The sequence below is a fragment of the Magallana gigas genome, chromosome 3 (genome assembly GCF_963853765.1).
Source record: "Magallana gigas chromosome 3, xbMagGiga1.1, whole genome shotgun sequence".
Classification (NCBI taxonomy): domain Eukaryota; kingdom Metazoa; phylum Mollusca; class Bivalvia; order Ostreida; family Ostreidae; genus Magallana; species Magallana gigas.
Window position 1 is genome coordinate 13561504 of NC_088855.1, and position 17851 is coordinate 13579354.

The 17851-nt window shown below is 32.7% G+C and overlaps 1 protein-coding gene and 1 non-coding gene across 3 annotated transcripts; both read right to left on the reverse strand.

Moving 5' to 3' along the window:
- Positions 1–3567: 3567 nt before the first annotated feature.
- LOC117692719 (uncharacterized) lies at positions 3568–9018 on the reverse strand. Its single transcript, XM_034481444.2, has 5 exons — positions 8895–9018; positions 6104–6207; positions 4426–5781; positions 4125–4252; positions 3568–3756 (listed from the first exon to the last, which is right to left on the reverse strand). Exons 2-5 carry the CDS (start codon positions 6122–6124, stop codon positions 3747–3749), a joined length of 1515 nt encoding a protein of 504 aa, XP_034337335.1. The 5' UTR covers positions 6125–6207; positions 8895–9018; the 3' UTR covers positions 3568–3746.
- A 1484-nt stretch (positions 9019–10502) lies between these two features.
- Positions 10503–13265, reverse strand: LOC105319995 (uncharacterized). 2 transcript variants are annotated; one of them, XR_010711506.1, is made up of 5 exons: positions 12978–13265; positions 12413–12538; positions 12063–12203; positions 11810–11971; positions 10503–11519 (listed from the first exon to the last, which is right to left on the reverse strand). It is a non-coding gene; the product is annotated as an uncharacterized protein (transcript). The 2 variants fall into 2 exon arrangements; XR_010711505.1 differs by having other exon boundaries at positions 11810–12203.
- Between the last annotated feature and the right edge of the window lie 4586 nt (positions 13266–17851).

Consider the following 17851-nt stretch of genomic DNA (forward strand, 5'->3'; position numbering starts at 1 on the left):
AAAAATTAAAACCAGTAGATTTGACAAAACATGGCCCTCAGCTTGATGAAGATATTTTACCGATTTATTGAACCAATGTAAACAAAAACATGGCACGAGCCTTGTTTACATGACAAAGAATTTTAAGTTATTTATCTTGCTTATAACTCTACGACTGACATTCTAAACAATATCAAAAGAAAAATAAAATATGACAAAAATCGGAGCATCCCCCTTTAATTGAAGCACGATAAGAATAGTATAAATTACATGTATCTCATCGGCTAGGTTTTTTTTTTAAATTATCGTATCTAACTCAACCTGAGTATGAGCTCCCCGAATATAAACATATCTTTAATTGTGCCAGTGCCAAGGTGACATCTTTGCACCCGTCTAAGCTGCATTAATATGTATCGGAAAAAATTCAAAAATGCCATATGATAGGTCATTGCTTAAGGAATTCAAAGCACCTTTGATATTAATATATCTCAACTTTCAGGTGAGATATCTACGTTTAAAAGAAAATTCCTGCAAGAAAACAATTTCCATAGGAAAATAGATTTTCCTATATGATATTTGGAATTTCTATCAGAATAAAAGAACTTCTTATAGGAATTTAAATTCCGATAGAATTAGACAAACCTCCCATACAATTATAAAATCCGAAAGGAAATCTTAATTTTCTGCAGGTAAACTACCTGCCTGCGTCAAATTTCTGCAGGAAATACTTTTCTCCTATAGGAAATATAAATCCTATAAGATTTTAGAGAATTCTATAGGATTTTCCAAATTTCCTGCAAGAAAATTCCATGGGAATTATTGTTTTCCTATGGGATATTAATTTTAAAGGTAAAAATCTTACCTGTCAGGTGAGATACCCTAAAATACAAAGGAGGTAATATACTCTCTAGACAATGTTCTATCATTTGGTATATATAAAGTTTTACGAAACTGCATATTAAGCGGATGCAAAAATTCCACCTTGGCACTGGAATAACGATCTGGCACAGTGTCATGTATTCTTTATCCAACTGAACATTTAGATTCATTGCATTTTGCGGAAAGTTATCAAGGTTTAGAATAACAACTGACGTTATACACAAAGTGTTATACAGTAAAACACGGCTATAGCGAACACGCTTATAATGAAGTGACGCAATTAGTTTACTGAAAGTGGTCTACTAGTATGATATATTAGTATCATGATATGTTGCTGAAAGGATTAAGAAATATTTTGATAAAATAACTGATAAATATTCGAAACGATTTATTGATGATATAATGTATTTAACTTATAAAATGATATGCTAGAACTTCTAATGTTAAATGACTTTGAAAAAAAATCCGAACACTTGATTTTTTCAATTTTAAACCTTCAAATAGATATTAGAAAAAAAAATTATTAGCATTTTTAGACTACATTTATCCCAAAAGAGTCTGAAGGCAAAGGGGTCAAATATTCCTATACTTTTTTTAATTATTTACAATGCTTTAGGAATGTATTTCTAATGATCAAGTGAAATTTGAGAGTCGGTCGTAGAGTTATGAGCAAGATACAAGGCTAACAACTCTTTATCATGTAAACAAGGCGCATGCCCTGTTTTTGTTTACATAGGTTCAATCTACCTGTAAAAAATATTTTTCAAGCTGATTTGTCAATAATTTACATGTTACATAATTACATGTTTTAAAAACAAGACTAACCATTTTGTACACATTCAAGGCGCATTAATTTCCATGAACTATTTTACAAAGATTGGTTTTCGGCTGCTCATCAAAGAAATTGGGGATTGCTTTTTTCTACTAGACATACATTTTGCTTTTGGTTATTTTTAATATCCGCTTGTAAAACTTCGCTCTCTGACGCTTTGCCGACAATAAAGGCATGAAAGAGAGAGAGAGAGAATGATTGATTACCAGTCTTCACTACACAATATGCATAATGACACATCAAAAGAAAAGAGCCCAGGTTTCAGTACTTCAGTATTTTGCTTTTTTAGTTTTGCATAAATTTACATGTAAATTTGCAAATTGGTTAGTTAGGACAAACAGTCGGTCTACATGTATATGTTGCTCTGAAGTCAACAATGTAATATAACAAAATAATCCATGAAATCTAAAAGTGATTATCCTTTAAATATTTCCAACAAAGTGCGGAATGAAAATGAAAGGCTAGGCCCTATGAAGTGTTTAATTTTCTCAGCGCATGTAACATATCCAATGTACCTTTTAAGGTACAATTCTGAGTAAACTGGCACATATCGCTACAAAATGTGTGATCATGGTGATAGCAAAGATAAATTAAACATGCTTCATCCCCCCCAAAACATATTCAATAAAGATGATCAAATCATTTGTAATTTCTAACCAATTGTAAAATAATTTAATTAACATGCTTACAAAAAAGCTGTCTTGTTGAATTTTAAAAAGTCTAAATAAATTCATATTATTCGATTTCTTCACTGTCTAGCAAAACTACTATGAGGAAACAACCTTGGGGGATGAAATAATTATTTTATGCATAAAACTGAGAATTAGACAAGCTCCAGTGTATCAAGAAAATTATCACTGTACAAATAAATTATTTAGTTGAAATGTGCGTGTTTAAAGAAAAACTACAAAGAAAGTTTATACTACTACAATTTTTTTCTCTGTAACACACACAACATTAATTGAAAAAAAAATCATACCTCTATGAAAAATGACAATAACAAACTGTCAGAATGTTGACAAAATTAATTTGGTATTTAAACATTTTACTTTCAAGAGTAATACCATAATTAGTGCAATTCCAATTTAAATACATGTACTGGGTAACTGCATCGGATATTTTGAGTACATGAATTACACAAAAAAAAAATTAATTGACATTGATTAAACTTATAGCATATCTATACATATGGTTGGCCAATTTCCGCTTTAGACATAAAACCACACTAGCTAATTTACTTGAAAAAAAACTGTTGTTTACATCTGGAGCAGATTGTTTCTGCATGCATCCAACATTAAACTCACACAAAAGTTTTCATGTAAATCCGCTTCCCTAAATGAATTAAGGTTAATATTAATTCAGTCTACTTAAACAAAATAGACTGCAGAATATTATAACAATAACTGAATAGATCATAATAAAAATTGAGGCAATTGGCAATGCAGGTAGCATGTATATACATGTATGGTACACATTTATATCTATGAAGAACAGGCAGTCTATTGTTCATTCAAGCACTCTGAGGAATCATCCTCTGATTCTGACTCATCAATTGCATCTGGAATAACAGCTGCATCATCAATGAACTTGCTCCAGTCCCTTACAGATCTTAAGGACTCCATGTCATGTCCTAAACCAATATACCATAAAACTGCGGCAATGTGGGCGCACATACCCACTACTCTTGCCCCAGCACGACATCTACAATACCATCCAATCACGCTTCCCTCATCATATCGTATCCAAAGAAGGTAAGACTTTGAGGAAATATGCCGGCTCCTAATCCTGACTCTTATCAAGGACGGGTCTTCTTTATGAACCATGATATCACATCCATTCCCAAAGTGTTCCTCTGCGTAACTACTAGCAAGCTTGATATGTGCCACAGGTCAACTCTCGAAGTTGATCTTCATCAAGACGAGGAAAATCCTGAAGCTCGTCAGGGTGTTTCCAGATCGCTGAGCGGGTATCCAGTTTCCTTTCTTCTACTTCCTCTTTTAGTTGATTGATTTGTCTGGACAGGTACTGCATCTTAGCTGCTACAAGAGAGTCTTCCTCAGTGCAACCTAAAGATAATTCATGAAATGTAATATACATGTACATGTGACAAAAAACTAAGAGACCCAAGGATCTAACAGCGTGGGTCCTAACAGACACTGAGTATAGCATACTCTACAATTGATACACACAATTAAAGATGAAACAAAATAAACTGATAGGTGATATGTTTATACCCAAAACCAAGTAAAATCGGATGATCAGGGATAAACAAAATACTGTAATACAATCACATTTTTTCACTAGCATCATGTACACTTAACAATATTATACTTGTAGTGACTTAATTAAGTGACTTAAATATAAAGAAGTTCCATTATTCATGCCTATCATTTTCAAAGCATATATACATACCAGCTGACAAAGGTGAAAGTACTTGTTTGATATTCCACACACAATCTTGATGAAGTCACTAATGAATGGCACCTGGGACGAAGGAAGGACACGGTCAAAAAACTTCCACCTCTTTATCCTCGCATTAGCAGATTCTACCACCCAGCGTATCTGTAACATAAATAATAAAAGAGATCAACTCTATGTGAATATACTAATATATAGCAACTCTCTCTTTCTCTCTCTCTTGCTCTGTCTCTCTTAATTCTCTCTCTCTCTCTCTCTCTCTCTCTCCTGATTCTTTCTTATTAAATTAGAATAATGCTGTATATAGTATACCTTACCTTGGTCACTAAACGGCTTGTATTTGCATCTGCTGTTGACATTTGCTTTTCACCTTTCTTCATAAATGCAGGCATGGCAGATACTAATCCAAGGTCTTCAAGTAATGTCAAGGAATCCCGAAAGCCTCTGTCTACATCAAACACATCTCTCTCTTCGATCCACTTCAACACATCTTCTTTGTTAGTCTTCATGATATGGCTCAAGATTGCAGCATCATTGTTCTTCGCTACATATGGTCCAAGAACAGAGAGGTAATAGCCACTAGTTGTTACAACAATCATTGGCTTCACCAATGGACGACCCTTATGCATGCTATATGATTTCCTTTGAAAGGCAAAGTTCATACTTTTTTGTATATAAATGTATGTGCCGTCTAGAACAAGAATGGCTTGAGTGCCAGTACCACCAAAAAGAGACTTTGCTAATGGCCTGGTATGCTTATTTATAACATCCTCTCTGGAGATGTGCTGAAACCCAACATTGTTTGGTACAAATGTCTCCATCAGTGTTCTCCTCACTACCGAGATGGCGCGACGAATGCTTGACTTTGAAACATTTAATAGTGTTGACAGCATTTCATTGGACAGACCACATCTCATCTTAAGAAGAAAAATTCCAAGGCTGGTTCTAACACTGCGAGTGGATGTGTTCTTTACCTTTCCATCTACAGCTGATAGCAGATCATCAAAGGAGACTTTATTTATTCCAGTGAGGTTGACATACTCTTGGTCACTCAATGCATTTGGATCATCAAAGTATATTCTTTTCCCTCCATTTAGCAGAGCAATCTCCCTTAGATACATAAGCATATCAACAATAGATGTCCTGTTAAGTGTAGATGTTTCTGAAAATGAAGAAATTTTTTCTAGTGCCTCTTCAGTGAATCTTCCATTGGGGAGATGACGTGTGCAGCATCTTGAACCTGGCGGAATCAATACTCCTTGTTGTAAAAAAACAGAGTGACGTTCATTTGATGACACCACAACCAACTTTGGCCCAGGTTTTCTGCAGATGAAGCAGCTGGAATGACTGGAAGATGTGGAGGGCACTGTCAGGGTTACTGATGGAGGACTGTGAATGGCAGCATTCCTAGCATTAATTTGCTTCCTCTCTGGAGGAGAAAAGGGAGCTGTGTCTCTTAACTCATGCTCCAAGTTTTGTTGTTCACTTTTCCTCCGCTTAAGATGAGAATGTACCTTCACTCGACACAAACTACACAACACCTCATCCTCAGACACATCGCCTACAGTCCACTTCTGGAGAACTAGTCGTTGTGCAGCTGTCACAGTACGTCGATCTCTCTGGTTTGTTCGTTTCTTACAGCAAACACAAGGATATTCTCTTTTCCTCATATGCTATTAAATATAATAAGCAGTAAATTAATTAATTTGTGCACCACTATAATAAGCAAGTTTACCAACGTCTGTTGACAAATATGTAAGCAGATGTAGTAATAATTATATAATGCATTAATTATGATTAATGATAAATATTGGCAAGATTGTTTATAACCAATGGGCCACAGCAACTCAGTTGGTCATGCAATTTAATTGGCTTGCTGTATTTTTGATACTTTTTCTTCTTATATTCTTAAATTTTTTTTCTTCAATAATGGCCTAATTACCCTTTAGATTTTCTTTTTTTTTACAAAAAATAATTATATTAATAATATCCTACCTTAAAGAGTTCTTTTCCCATGCCTAGGTGAAACTATTGTACTCTAGTTGCTGTGGCAGTCATATCTTTCTTAGGCCATGGTCATGTATTGAATAAACTTGAATCTACAATACCCAATATTGCACTTTATAATTCATAAATATAATGAACCAAATAAACAGTTTATTAGGGTTTTTTTCATTTTCTATGTAATTTTTGATCATTGTCAAACTTTCCTTTAATCGCCTAACCTGCCAGGGGCCAAGATTAAAGCAAATTTAAGTTTAGATATATTTTTTGAAGTGTCTCATACATTAACATTATGTACATTCACATGTTAAAATGCTCACACAATTAATGTACATGACTCAATATGGGACATCATAGACAATACAATATTAAAACTTCATAATATTTGGTCTTTTCATTCGTTAATACATATAGCTATTAAAAAAATAATTTGTATCAAGTGTTCTAACAGCTACGTACCGGTATACACACGTACAGATATGACATAATATCTTTAGCAAATATATCCAGATATAATTCTAGTTTTAACAGTTTAAAGCTGTAAAATAACTTGTCACCTTAAAAACAAATTATCTATTGGACCATAAACATGAGTATATTTTTCATCACATACCAAAGTTCGTATAAAAGTAGTTCCGCAAATCTATTTTATAAAGTTGGCTACCTAAATTCAATACGCCAAGTAAATCTATTTATAGTAACAGGTACTTTCCAATTGTTTATAGGGAATCACACGGTGCATGTGTGAAATGCGCTATATACCTCTCATAATGAACAAATTATAAAAAATATTACCAAACGTCCATTGATAAACTGTGATCAAGTCCACAAATTCACAACTGACGACGAAAATTGTCCATTATTGTTATAGGCCTACCCTAAACTGCTGCTGGCGTACCCACAGGGGCTTGGTTGTTGGATAGTGAATTTCCTAATTATTTGTTCCCGAAGAAAAAAATGATTAAAATTGGTAATCTTATGTGTATTTCTGTGTATTGCAATAAATAAATTCACTGAAATCCCCCGTTTCAGTCATGTTAAAAAAGTGTATTCAATGTACATTAACAAAAGTAAAGGGACGACACTCGCTATCTTGGATTTATAGGGGGTCCTCGTTTCAAGCTATGTTTTAAACAAGTTCATCCATTTCTCCAACGATTTCTGACGAGATCTAGGTTGGAAAATATTCAACTGACTTATTCCTATCGTCTGAATACATCTGTACGCTGCATAATAAACACATCGTTCCGAAATGTACTAGATACTTGCCAAACTTATCGAAAGCAACGGAAGTTTACTTTTGAGTGACGTAAATTCTCCATATAATCACTGAGATGTTCCGAAAATGTAAGATAAATCTAGAGAGAGCAAAAATTCCGCGAAAAGTTATCCTCTTGGTTTATCCAATGCTTTCGGATCTCCTCAGTGATTACATGGAGAGTTTGCATCAACTTCCGTTGCTTTCGATAAGTTTGGCGAGTATCTAGTACATTTTGGAACGATGTGTTTATTATGCTGCGTACAGATGTAGTCAGACGATAGGAATAAGTCATTTTAACATTTTCCAACCTAGATCTCGTCAGAAATCGCTGGAGAAACGGAAGAACTTGTTTAAAACATAGCTTGAAACGAGGACCCCCTATAAATCCAAGATGGCGAGTGTCGTCCCTTTACTTTTTTTAATGTACCATTAAAAATGCATGTATATGTAAACATACTGAATAAAATGTTCTATTTAATGAGTGTATTAATTACACAATGTAGGTGGATTACTAAATACTAGTGAAATCGCTTACATAGTGTTACAGTACCAGGACACAGGGGCTTGGTTGTCATGTCATGTTAAAAAAAAGTGTATTCAATGTACATTAAAAAAAGTAAAGGGACGACACTCGCCATCTTGGATTTATAGGGGGTCCTCGTTTCAAGCTATGTTTAAAACAAGTTCTTCCGTTTCTCCAGCGATTTCTGACGAGATCTAGGTTGGAAAATGTTAAAATGACTTATTCCTATCGTCTGACTACATCTGTACGCTGCATAATAAACACATCGTTCCAAAATGTACTAGATACTCGCCAAACTTATCGAAAGCAACGGAAGTTGATGCAAACTCTCCATGTAATCACTGAGGAGATCCGAAAGCATTGGATAAACCAAGAGGATAACTTTTCGCGGAATTTTTGCTCTCTCTAGATTTATCTTACATTTTCGGAACATCTCAGTGATTATATGGAGAATTTACGTCACTCAAAAGTAAACTTCCGTTGCTTTCGATAAGTTTGGCAAGTATCTAGTACATTTCGGAACGATGTGTTTATTATGCAGCGTACAGATGTATTCAGACGATAGGAATAAGTCAGTTGAATATTTTCCAACCTAGATCTCGTCAGAAATCGTTGGAGAAATGGAAGAACTTGTTTAAAACATAGCTTGAAACGAGGACCCCCTATAAATCCAAGATGGCGAGTGTCGTCCCTTTACTTTTTTTAATGTACATTGAATACACTTTTTTAACATGACTGAAACGGGGGATTTCAGTGAATTTATTTATTGCAATACACAGAAATACACATAAGATTACCAATTTTAATCATATTTTTCTTCGGGAACAAATAATTAGGAAATTCACTATCCAACGACCAAGCCCCTGTGTACCAGGAGACGATAATTGTGTGCATTTTGTGTTCAAGTCGTCTCTACATGCAAATGAAGAAGAGGGACAGGTTTAGTTCTTTTTTTCATGGCAGTTTGACACTGTACAATTCTATGGATTTAAACTTACCTATAAACAAAAGTGGCAGTCTTGGATTTCTCCAAATTAAACTCGGACACCTCGATCATTCGTCTGCGTTTGTCACTACGGTGACGTCATACTGTTTACACAGCGAAAGGGAAACAACTCAAAAATTTGGGTTTTTTTTTTTATAAATTAACATAGTGCGCAGAATTTTACCATCGTGATTTTCGGCATGGAAGTCGCTCCTATAGAGTTTTATTTTTTGGCAAAGTAAGAACTTGGTAAATCAATGCGCACACAGTAAAATGCTGAATTATACTGCCGATTTTACCAATTTTTTCCGGAAATTGTAATTCCGCCGGAGAATTTCACGTAAAAAAATCACCTTTGAGGCAATATCGGCAACATTTTATTCTATATTTAAATAATACATATATTAAATATATATTTACGGTACAATTTATTTTTCAAGAGTGCAGTTAATTTTTTGGTAAATTTGAGGGCGTAATATCACATCAACTGAATCAAGTTCTTTAAATAGGCCTATAACTGATCAAAAATTAGAAAATTAGCCCTTTAAAACTCGTAATTATGCAATACACGATAGAATCATTTTAATGTATGGGCTAATAACTGTAAGATGAATATTCTTGTTTCTATAATACATGACAAAATATTTCTCCATAAAGAGTTCTTGATAAAAGAATATTCTTGGCCCCTTTATGCGAGCAGCCAACTTCTTGGTGTCAGTTGAAAGCTCCTGTGTATATAAACTTTTTATGTTCTATATGTGTTACCAAATTATTTATAACAAGAAGAAGCTGAGAACAACATTTTCAGGTCAAAGGAAGCTTCAAGGATAATGATTTCTAGTCAAATCTAAAACAAGGACACATTTACCATTATCACTCTATCTTGAATAACATATTTAAGTATCTAGCTTTAACTGTTTTTGAGGAGATGCGTGGGCAACATGAGAGAGAAATTATGTTTAACAATACATGGAAAAGGGAGATGATTCAGGTACGAAAATGAATTTTCAAATATCAAGTGGGGACAAAGAGACTTTCATCTAAAACAATTCCTGAAAAAATCATTAAAATTAATGGAGAAACGGCTGTGAAATAATGATGACTACCAAGAGAAAAAATAGAAAATGTAAAAAAAAAAAAAAAGTATTGATTCCGCTCCAAACAAAATCAAAATCCCCATCTCTGTCAAAACTCTCAGATCTGAGAGCGAATGTTAATCATTAAATTGTGAAGATGTTTGTCACTTAAATTAATATGAATTTTAGGATTTTCCCCCCTTTTTGTCAGATATTTGTCTACATTTAATTATTTCTTATTCTGGACCACATTTTAGGTATTTAAAGTTTGAACAAGTAAGAAGATGTCTTAAACAGACCCCAATTTGTCTGATAGAAACATAATTTGACGAAAATTAGGATCGAATGCATATGGCATAACTATATTTCGTTCAAAATTAACGCAAATGTATGCATAACTGCTTTATACTTCCGGTTTATACGGAAATGAGATCATTTGGAGGACTTAATTACGTTGTATGCATTTTCTGATCCTGTGTTATCTTATACATTTTTTTTAAAATTTCCATGCATAAACAAAAATAACCTGGTCAATTTAACTTCAGTTAATTGTTTTATTTTTGTCAAACTTGTTGTTGCACATAAAAACACATCAGATCTTCGATAGCCAAGGGTTTTTGATCTGAACTGCTCCTCACGAATCCTTTTATATTGCCATGTTGGAAGAATGTTTTAATGCCCAGTGTATTCAATAGAAGAGAATAATGTGAAATGTTACACACTGATCGAACTCATTTGAAGGGAATAAGACTGGGGAGATAACCCCTCAAACTACAAGCACATGCCTCTGTTGATACATAATCATAAACTTACTACTGGACCATTGAATGATACATGAATCATGAAGGCTCAAACAGAAAGACTAGAAAAAAGATTTTGAGCTATTCGTGCTATATTCACAAGTGAATAAACAGTATGAAAACATTGTCGATTAAGTCAGATATGGTTTGCATTTTTTTCACTGGTCGAACGGTTTCAGTAAATTCCAATCAAAATCCAGGGGAAAATCCCGGCTTTTCATAGCACGGTATGCCAATGGTTCGTGAGGAGCGACGCGGATCAGAAACCATTAGCTAGCGAAGATGATAAAAACATAAAGATAGGCATGTAAAAATATAATTTGGATGTTTTTAGCACAATTGCATGATGTCATCAATAAATTTTGTTCCATGCAAGAAATCTATAAATGCATATATTTCTATGATTTAAGTAATTTTCTTCCTTCTTCCTCATTCCTTATGTACAACTATTTGCGTATATTTCATCTCCATAGTTCTCTTTAAATGCGTCGTGTCTACAGTACTGAACCGTAGTGATGTTATTCGTGCTATCTGCTACGTCCTCGTTGGATTGAAATGAACTAAATTCAGAGTCCAAGTCAGGTTCTGTATTACGTTTCCTTTGAAGTTTACGTTTTCTAGCAACCATGATTACTCCAATGAATGTAAAAATAAAAAGAACAAAACTCCCTGCAATGATGAATATGAGTTGCTTCCTCGTCAGCCATATATGTTTATTGGGTTTGATCACTTCATCCCATTTTGTAGTAAACATCTGGATTTCTGTCGTTTTTATAAAGAAGAGACTCCATGACAAATTATTACAATGCAAGTGCATGTACCAATTATAAATCTTGAGAATAAAAGGCACTGTTATGAATACAATGAGTTACATTCAAGGACGAGTTTAACAGATCTGATGGTACACATGTAAGGCTGGAAACACTTTTTTATCCCAATGCATGGTATATTTAGGTATTTGATAATTTCAAATAAATGATAAGTCTATTTCTAACTAATTTAGATACCTGACTTTCTAACTACCTGACTATCTTTCTAAATAATTTAGATACCTGTCGTGTGTCTACAGCCTTTGATGTGGTTACATCTAGAGAGAGCACAGTTACACTTGAATTGACACTTTCTCCCGAAGTTTGGATATCTACATGGGGAAAGGCAGTCCTGTCCATAGTAACCTTCTTCACATTGCAAAGCAGTTTGTGTATCATTGATGCCTTTCGGGATGGTTAAAAGAACAAAACAAGTCTCAGTATTAGCTTAAAGTTTAAAAATACATGTCTCTAGGACTGCATTTTCCATTCATACCTAGAATTTTCCTGCATCCATCAATGTGGTTACACGATTCCCGAGAACAATCACAGAGTCCCTGACATCGAAAGCCATAGCTAGGATATCTGCAGGGTTTTGTACAAAGTGAACCATAAAACCCATCCTGGCAATCTAGGACTTTTAAAGTATTTTTTCTTATATATATATATAATCATTTAGCTTAACAAAGAACTAGGTTTTTTTTTATTTAAAATCATTAATGTATATATCGTAACATATATTTATAGGTTGATTTTTAAGATTTCTGATTATATCACGAATGAATAAATTTTCGACGATTTATATGTTTCTGTTTTTTAATTGGTAATTATGAATCTGATAAAAACCTTTACATCCTGTGATAATGTTGCACATTTCATCTGTACAATTACACTCTCCCTGACATCGCTCACCGAAGCTAGGATACACGCAGGGTTTTGAACAGTTTTGTCCAAAATATCCCGTAGGGCATCCTACAAAGTCGTGTAGAATCAAGATACTGGTATGATAATTAGGAATCTCAGACTTTAAAAGTGTTTCCTTTGATTTAAAAAAAAAACTCCATGATTGGTCTTTGGCGTGTTGCAAACCACGAAGTATATATAATTATGCAATTCTTTTCAATAGAAATGGCAGGTTCTACTACAATTAGAAAGTTAATTTTTTTTTCATCTTTCATCTTTTATATTTTAATCATAAAAGGTTGCATCTTTTACTTTAATCTATGACTAATTAAACATTTATGTTTTAATAATTACGGTAACCCAAAACCAAACGCTAAAAAATTATTTTTAAAAATCTTTGGTGTATAAACAAAAAAACATACATTACTTTTCATACTGCATTTAAATTACGGCGAGTATTTTTTTCTTTAACAGCTGGGCTTTACACAGTTACAAAACATCTACTTACCCTGCACAGAACACATAAAAACAATGAATAGCCACACATATTTCATAGTCATATTTCATAGACCAGTTCCTTAATTGTAGTCGCTAATCATCATAAATGATCACGTGATTTTCCGAACGTCATCAGTTTTTCGAATAAAATGATGCCACAGGCAAGTTTTCCTTTTATATTTCAATATCTATATTATATATTACATTATTCTTCATATGATACCTTTTCAATAGAATTAGTTGATAGTGTTAACGTTGCTATCGGGTAACTTTGAATAAGGTGTGTGCGTTTGTTCAAACCAGCATGGATATACATATACATGCACGGAAACTGTGCTGTATTTCACTTCTTTCCTCTGGTTTTGTATGGTGTTAGACGGTATAGGACGATTATTAACAGTATCAAAAGGAAGTTTTTAGGACTATGAATAATACTATGAATTATATTAGGTATATATATTTTTATATAACCTGTCGGGACATTATACTTTATGACAAATTCAACTCTTATGGTTTGAATATATTTAAACATATAAGAAATGACAATGTTTTGATTTTTTGTTATGTGAAATTTATACTAAGTCTTACTAAATTCCGGTGATTTTATTTAAATTTCCAGGCTGGGAAAACGTTTAATATCTCATTATCATGTTTTATTTTTATCTTTATATGAACATTATAAGTCACTTAACTTGAAAACATACTAGCCTAACTGTTTGAAATATCTATATGTAGATAACATACGAATTGACTATAGTCTGTCCCAAAATATGTATGCGATTTGGACAATTTTTAATAAAAATACACTGTGAAAGAAGTGCAATTGAAATTATTGAAAGGGAAAATTTCCAAGATAACTTCATTCACACTGTATAATTGTTTTCCTCGTTTCCTACGGAAATTTATAATGGGGAATGCTTACATCTTTTCTCCATTCGGAAGTTACTCGGAATACCTCGCACTGTTTCACAACGTTATCATCCCGGCTTAATTATGGCTGGTGCAATGCAAAATCCCCGTAGACTTTCTATTTTTAGCCGCGTATTGAAACCCAACAAGCTAGAGGACGCGTTTCAAAAGGGAAATCTTGGGATTTTTTCATACTATTGAATGAACATCGTCTGAATCAAGAGGTATTTATAAATACCGAATAATTTAAGAAAATATGCGGCAAAAATATTTTGGGACATATTACATGTACATACAATGAGGAAGAAAGTTTAAACTTTCCATAAATTGTATGCTCTACGTTATTTGTAAACACAGAGGCTTTTTTGTAAAATTGAGAGTTGCTGTACTTGAAGGGTTATGAATGTTGCTAAAATTCAAAAGAAGATGTTTTTGATTATTATTATTATTATTAGTTAAAAGGATGTCTCTTGTTGATATTGGTATGCAACATGTAGGCCCCTTATGTTAAGTACAAATAAATCAGAAGTAAAATGCAAAATTTTCGGCTATAACAGTTGTGTTGACGTTACACAGTGATATTGAAAGTTACAGACGGGAGGTTCAATTCAAATTAAAAATGCCAAATGTAGATTGATATGACATAGTAAAATATACACTGTTCAGTTTCTGAGATGCGTTGGTGCAACACACTCACAGTACGTATTGTAAACCCTTTGCAGTGAATTGCCTTGGGGAGGTCTAAAAAGCTGAAAAATCATGAAAAATGGGCGAATTAAAGGGGTCAAAATCTCAAAAAAATAATGTAGAATATTTTACAGGTTATGACTAGTGGTGGTCATTGGGCATAAAAGGAGTGAATTATAGGTATTTGTTTTGAATGGGAACTGAAGACACTCCACTTACAGAGTTCCGAAGACACACATCCCCTGGCTACAAGGAATTGTATTTTTTTTTAAACTGTCCCGTGTCACCATAGAATTAGTTTGAGTTAAAACAGTCTTAAAACACTGTACCTATTTAGCTTTTGGATGAAATATTTTTTTTTAGAAATCGACGTTGAATATGTTATTTTTACACCCTCAGATTTATGGTTATCATTGTGATAATATGTTTTGCATATAAAATCGTGTACTTTTTTATCATTTTCTTTGTACCTGGAAGTGTTTGTCAATTACATCATCCTCTCTATTAATTACAACTTTCGTAGATTTTTAACACGATGATACTTATATACATACATGGCATACATGTACATGTATATTACAGCTAACTTATTTCAACGTTTTGGTATAGCGTGTTTGTAAGGAACTGCCACCGTGGAAACCGGCATTATAAATGATATTTATAATTGAGCGGAAGGGTGTATCAAAACGTTTGATCGTCAAATATTTGTTCCTTATCATACGGCCCGATTGATATTCAATTTGTTAAACATGGGTGTACATGTACCAAAATGGCGGAATTATCCGTTTGTTTAGTTGTTAATAGAATTTCAGATTTTACATAGGTTTTACAATAATTTATTCTTAAAAACAATTGTTTCTCCCATGAAATAAAATAAAATCTATGCTTGCTTCAAAGCACTAATTTTCTTCTTAAATTCAAAACAAATAGATTTTTTTTCCAAAATCCTTCAACGTATACAATATCAGCGTACTGTAAAACTATTTGTTTTTTATATACACTGACTTGGTTCTAACGCACACGGACTTCAAATTTGTACTTCATAGTATATATATATATATATATATATATATATATATATATATATATATATATATATATATATATATATATATATATATATATATATACCTGTAGTTTAATGTTTCATGTACCTGTAGTTAAAGGGCATCCTTGAATGTGATTACAATCTATCAGCTCACATGAGCACTGCATTTGGCACTTTCTTCCGTAGCCTGGATATCGACAGGGAGAAATACAACGCGGACCATAGTAGCCATCATTACAAACTATAACGGAATTTGAAGATTTTTAAGTAATACGATTATTAAATATTGAAGAAAAAGGTAATGCCACATATTATTCATCAGCATTGTACAATTCTGTCAACATACAATGAAAGGGAAATGATATGTTATTTTTCTTTACTCTTAAACGACATCAAAATGGAAATCATGAGGTTTTTTTTTTTCAAAATATGAACCACTGGTAGTAACTGTGATGTGATTATTCCAATCATATTCATTGAAATGAAACTGAAAAATAACTAAATTACAGTATTGTTATTTGCATTGATGATAGTTTCTGAAAAGGATTTTATAAATACAAAACATCCTCGCACCTTAACCTTATAAGACTTTGGATTAAAAAAATAATCGGCACAGGTTATTAATGTTGCATTTAACCCGCTCAATTGCTCATTTCTTGATGAAATGAGAAAGAATTAAAAATATATCCCATGCTGGTGGATCTATTACGATAACAATTTAGTAGTTGTGCGCAAATTTGCAAACCTTTTTTTCGACAAAAATGATTAATTTAATTTTGAAAACTCTATTGAAAAACTTAAACTGTTTATCAGCGAGAGTTTCTCTTTATTCGGTCAGAGGTTAATAATGTGAATTTGAGACTGTCTTATTATAAGATAAAGCCCTTTGGGGAAAATGCCGAATTTCTATATCTGACTTTTTTCGACCCAAATACTTTAAACGCTTCGAAAACCAGTGGACATTAGGAATACAAAGGTTATCTTAGTAATAAAATGCCAAACAAAACTAATGATTTAAAATATTTTTCATATTTAAACAATAAAACATTTCTTACATCACAATTAATTTAAATATTTGTTTCTTTTATCGTACTTTGAGGTAGACTGCATCCATTTTTGTGGTCACACATATCCTGAGTACAGGTACATACATTCTGACATCGATAACCAAAGCTAGGGTATCTGCAGGGTACTGTACAATTGTAACCAAAATATCCAACCTCACACCCTGGAAAATACAAAAACTTGTCCTTGTGAAGTTACAATATTTATAAAAACAATACATATATACAATATAATGACCCTCATTATCATATACGGTTAACAAATTACTCATCAAATCTACTTTAACTTTCAGGGATTATTTCAGGGGCCATTTCATTTATTTTATTTTTACATTTAAAACTTTTTAAACGATTTTAGTATTTTTTAACATTTATTTAAATTTTGTTCTTTCGTTCCAGAGATTGCTACATTTTTAATATGGCCGGTAGTATTTGTTTGATAGTTTAATTATGTCTTTTTTAAAAGATTTTAATTCATTCAAAAAATGTCGCAAGAGTATTACATAGTTTAAAAAACTCGTCACCAAAGAGAGATCGATCAAATGTACTCAAAGTCAAAAAGAAAAGATAAGGATCACCGAACACCAATACTGCTACTCTATAAAATTGAAACTTGTTTGGATGTGTGTAGATCTATGCTAAACAAAACCCAAAAAATCTTCAACTAACTTACCGCGAACATCGCACATCAAAGCGACAATTGCATGTAACAACCTCATAAATTTTGATTTCCTTCTGTTTCCGATTATTTTGTGTCAGAGAATGATGTTTCGAATTAAAAATATCACATGCCCATTATTTTGATATTTACGCAAATAATAAGAGTGTCCAAGAAATTTGCTATATAACCATTCCATAATATAAATCTAATTATAAAAATATCATTTTCCTTTCAGTTACAATTGTTACAGCAAATGAGGATGTTATGGGTTTGCTTCGAATATATCTGTTTATGGCTTTTCTTTTGATAGATACTTACACTGTAAGATTCATTATCATTTTCTAGTTTTTGGTAAAACAATTTAATTTTTATGCTTTCACATTAAGTACTATTGTCCATTAAGGACGTTGTTTACTCAAGGTTTGAGTTCTCAAATTCGGATTGTTATAAAGTTCAATTTCATGAGTGAAATGTGTTCTAACCACTTTAAGTATTTATGAAATGAATTATTATTG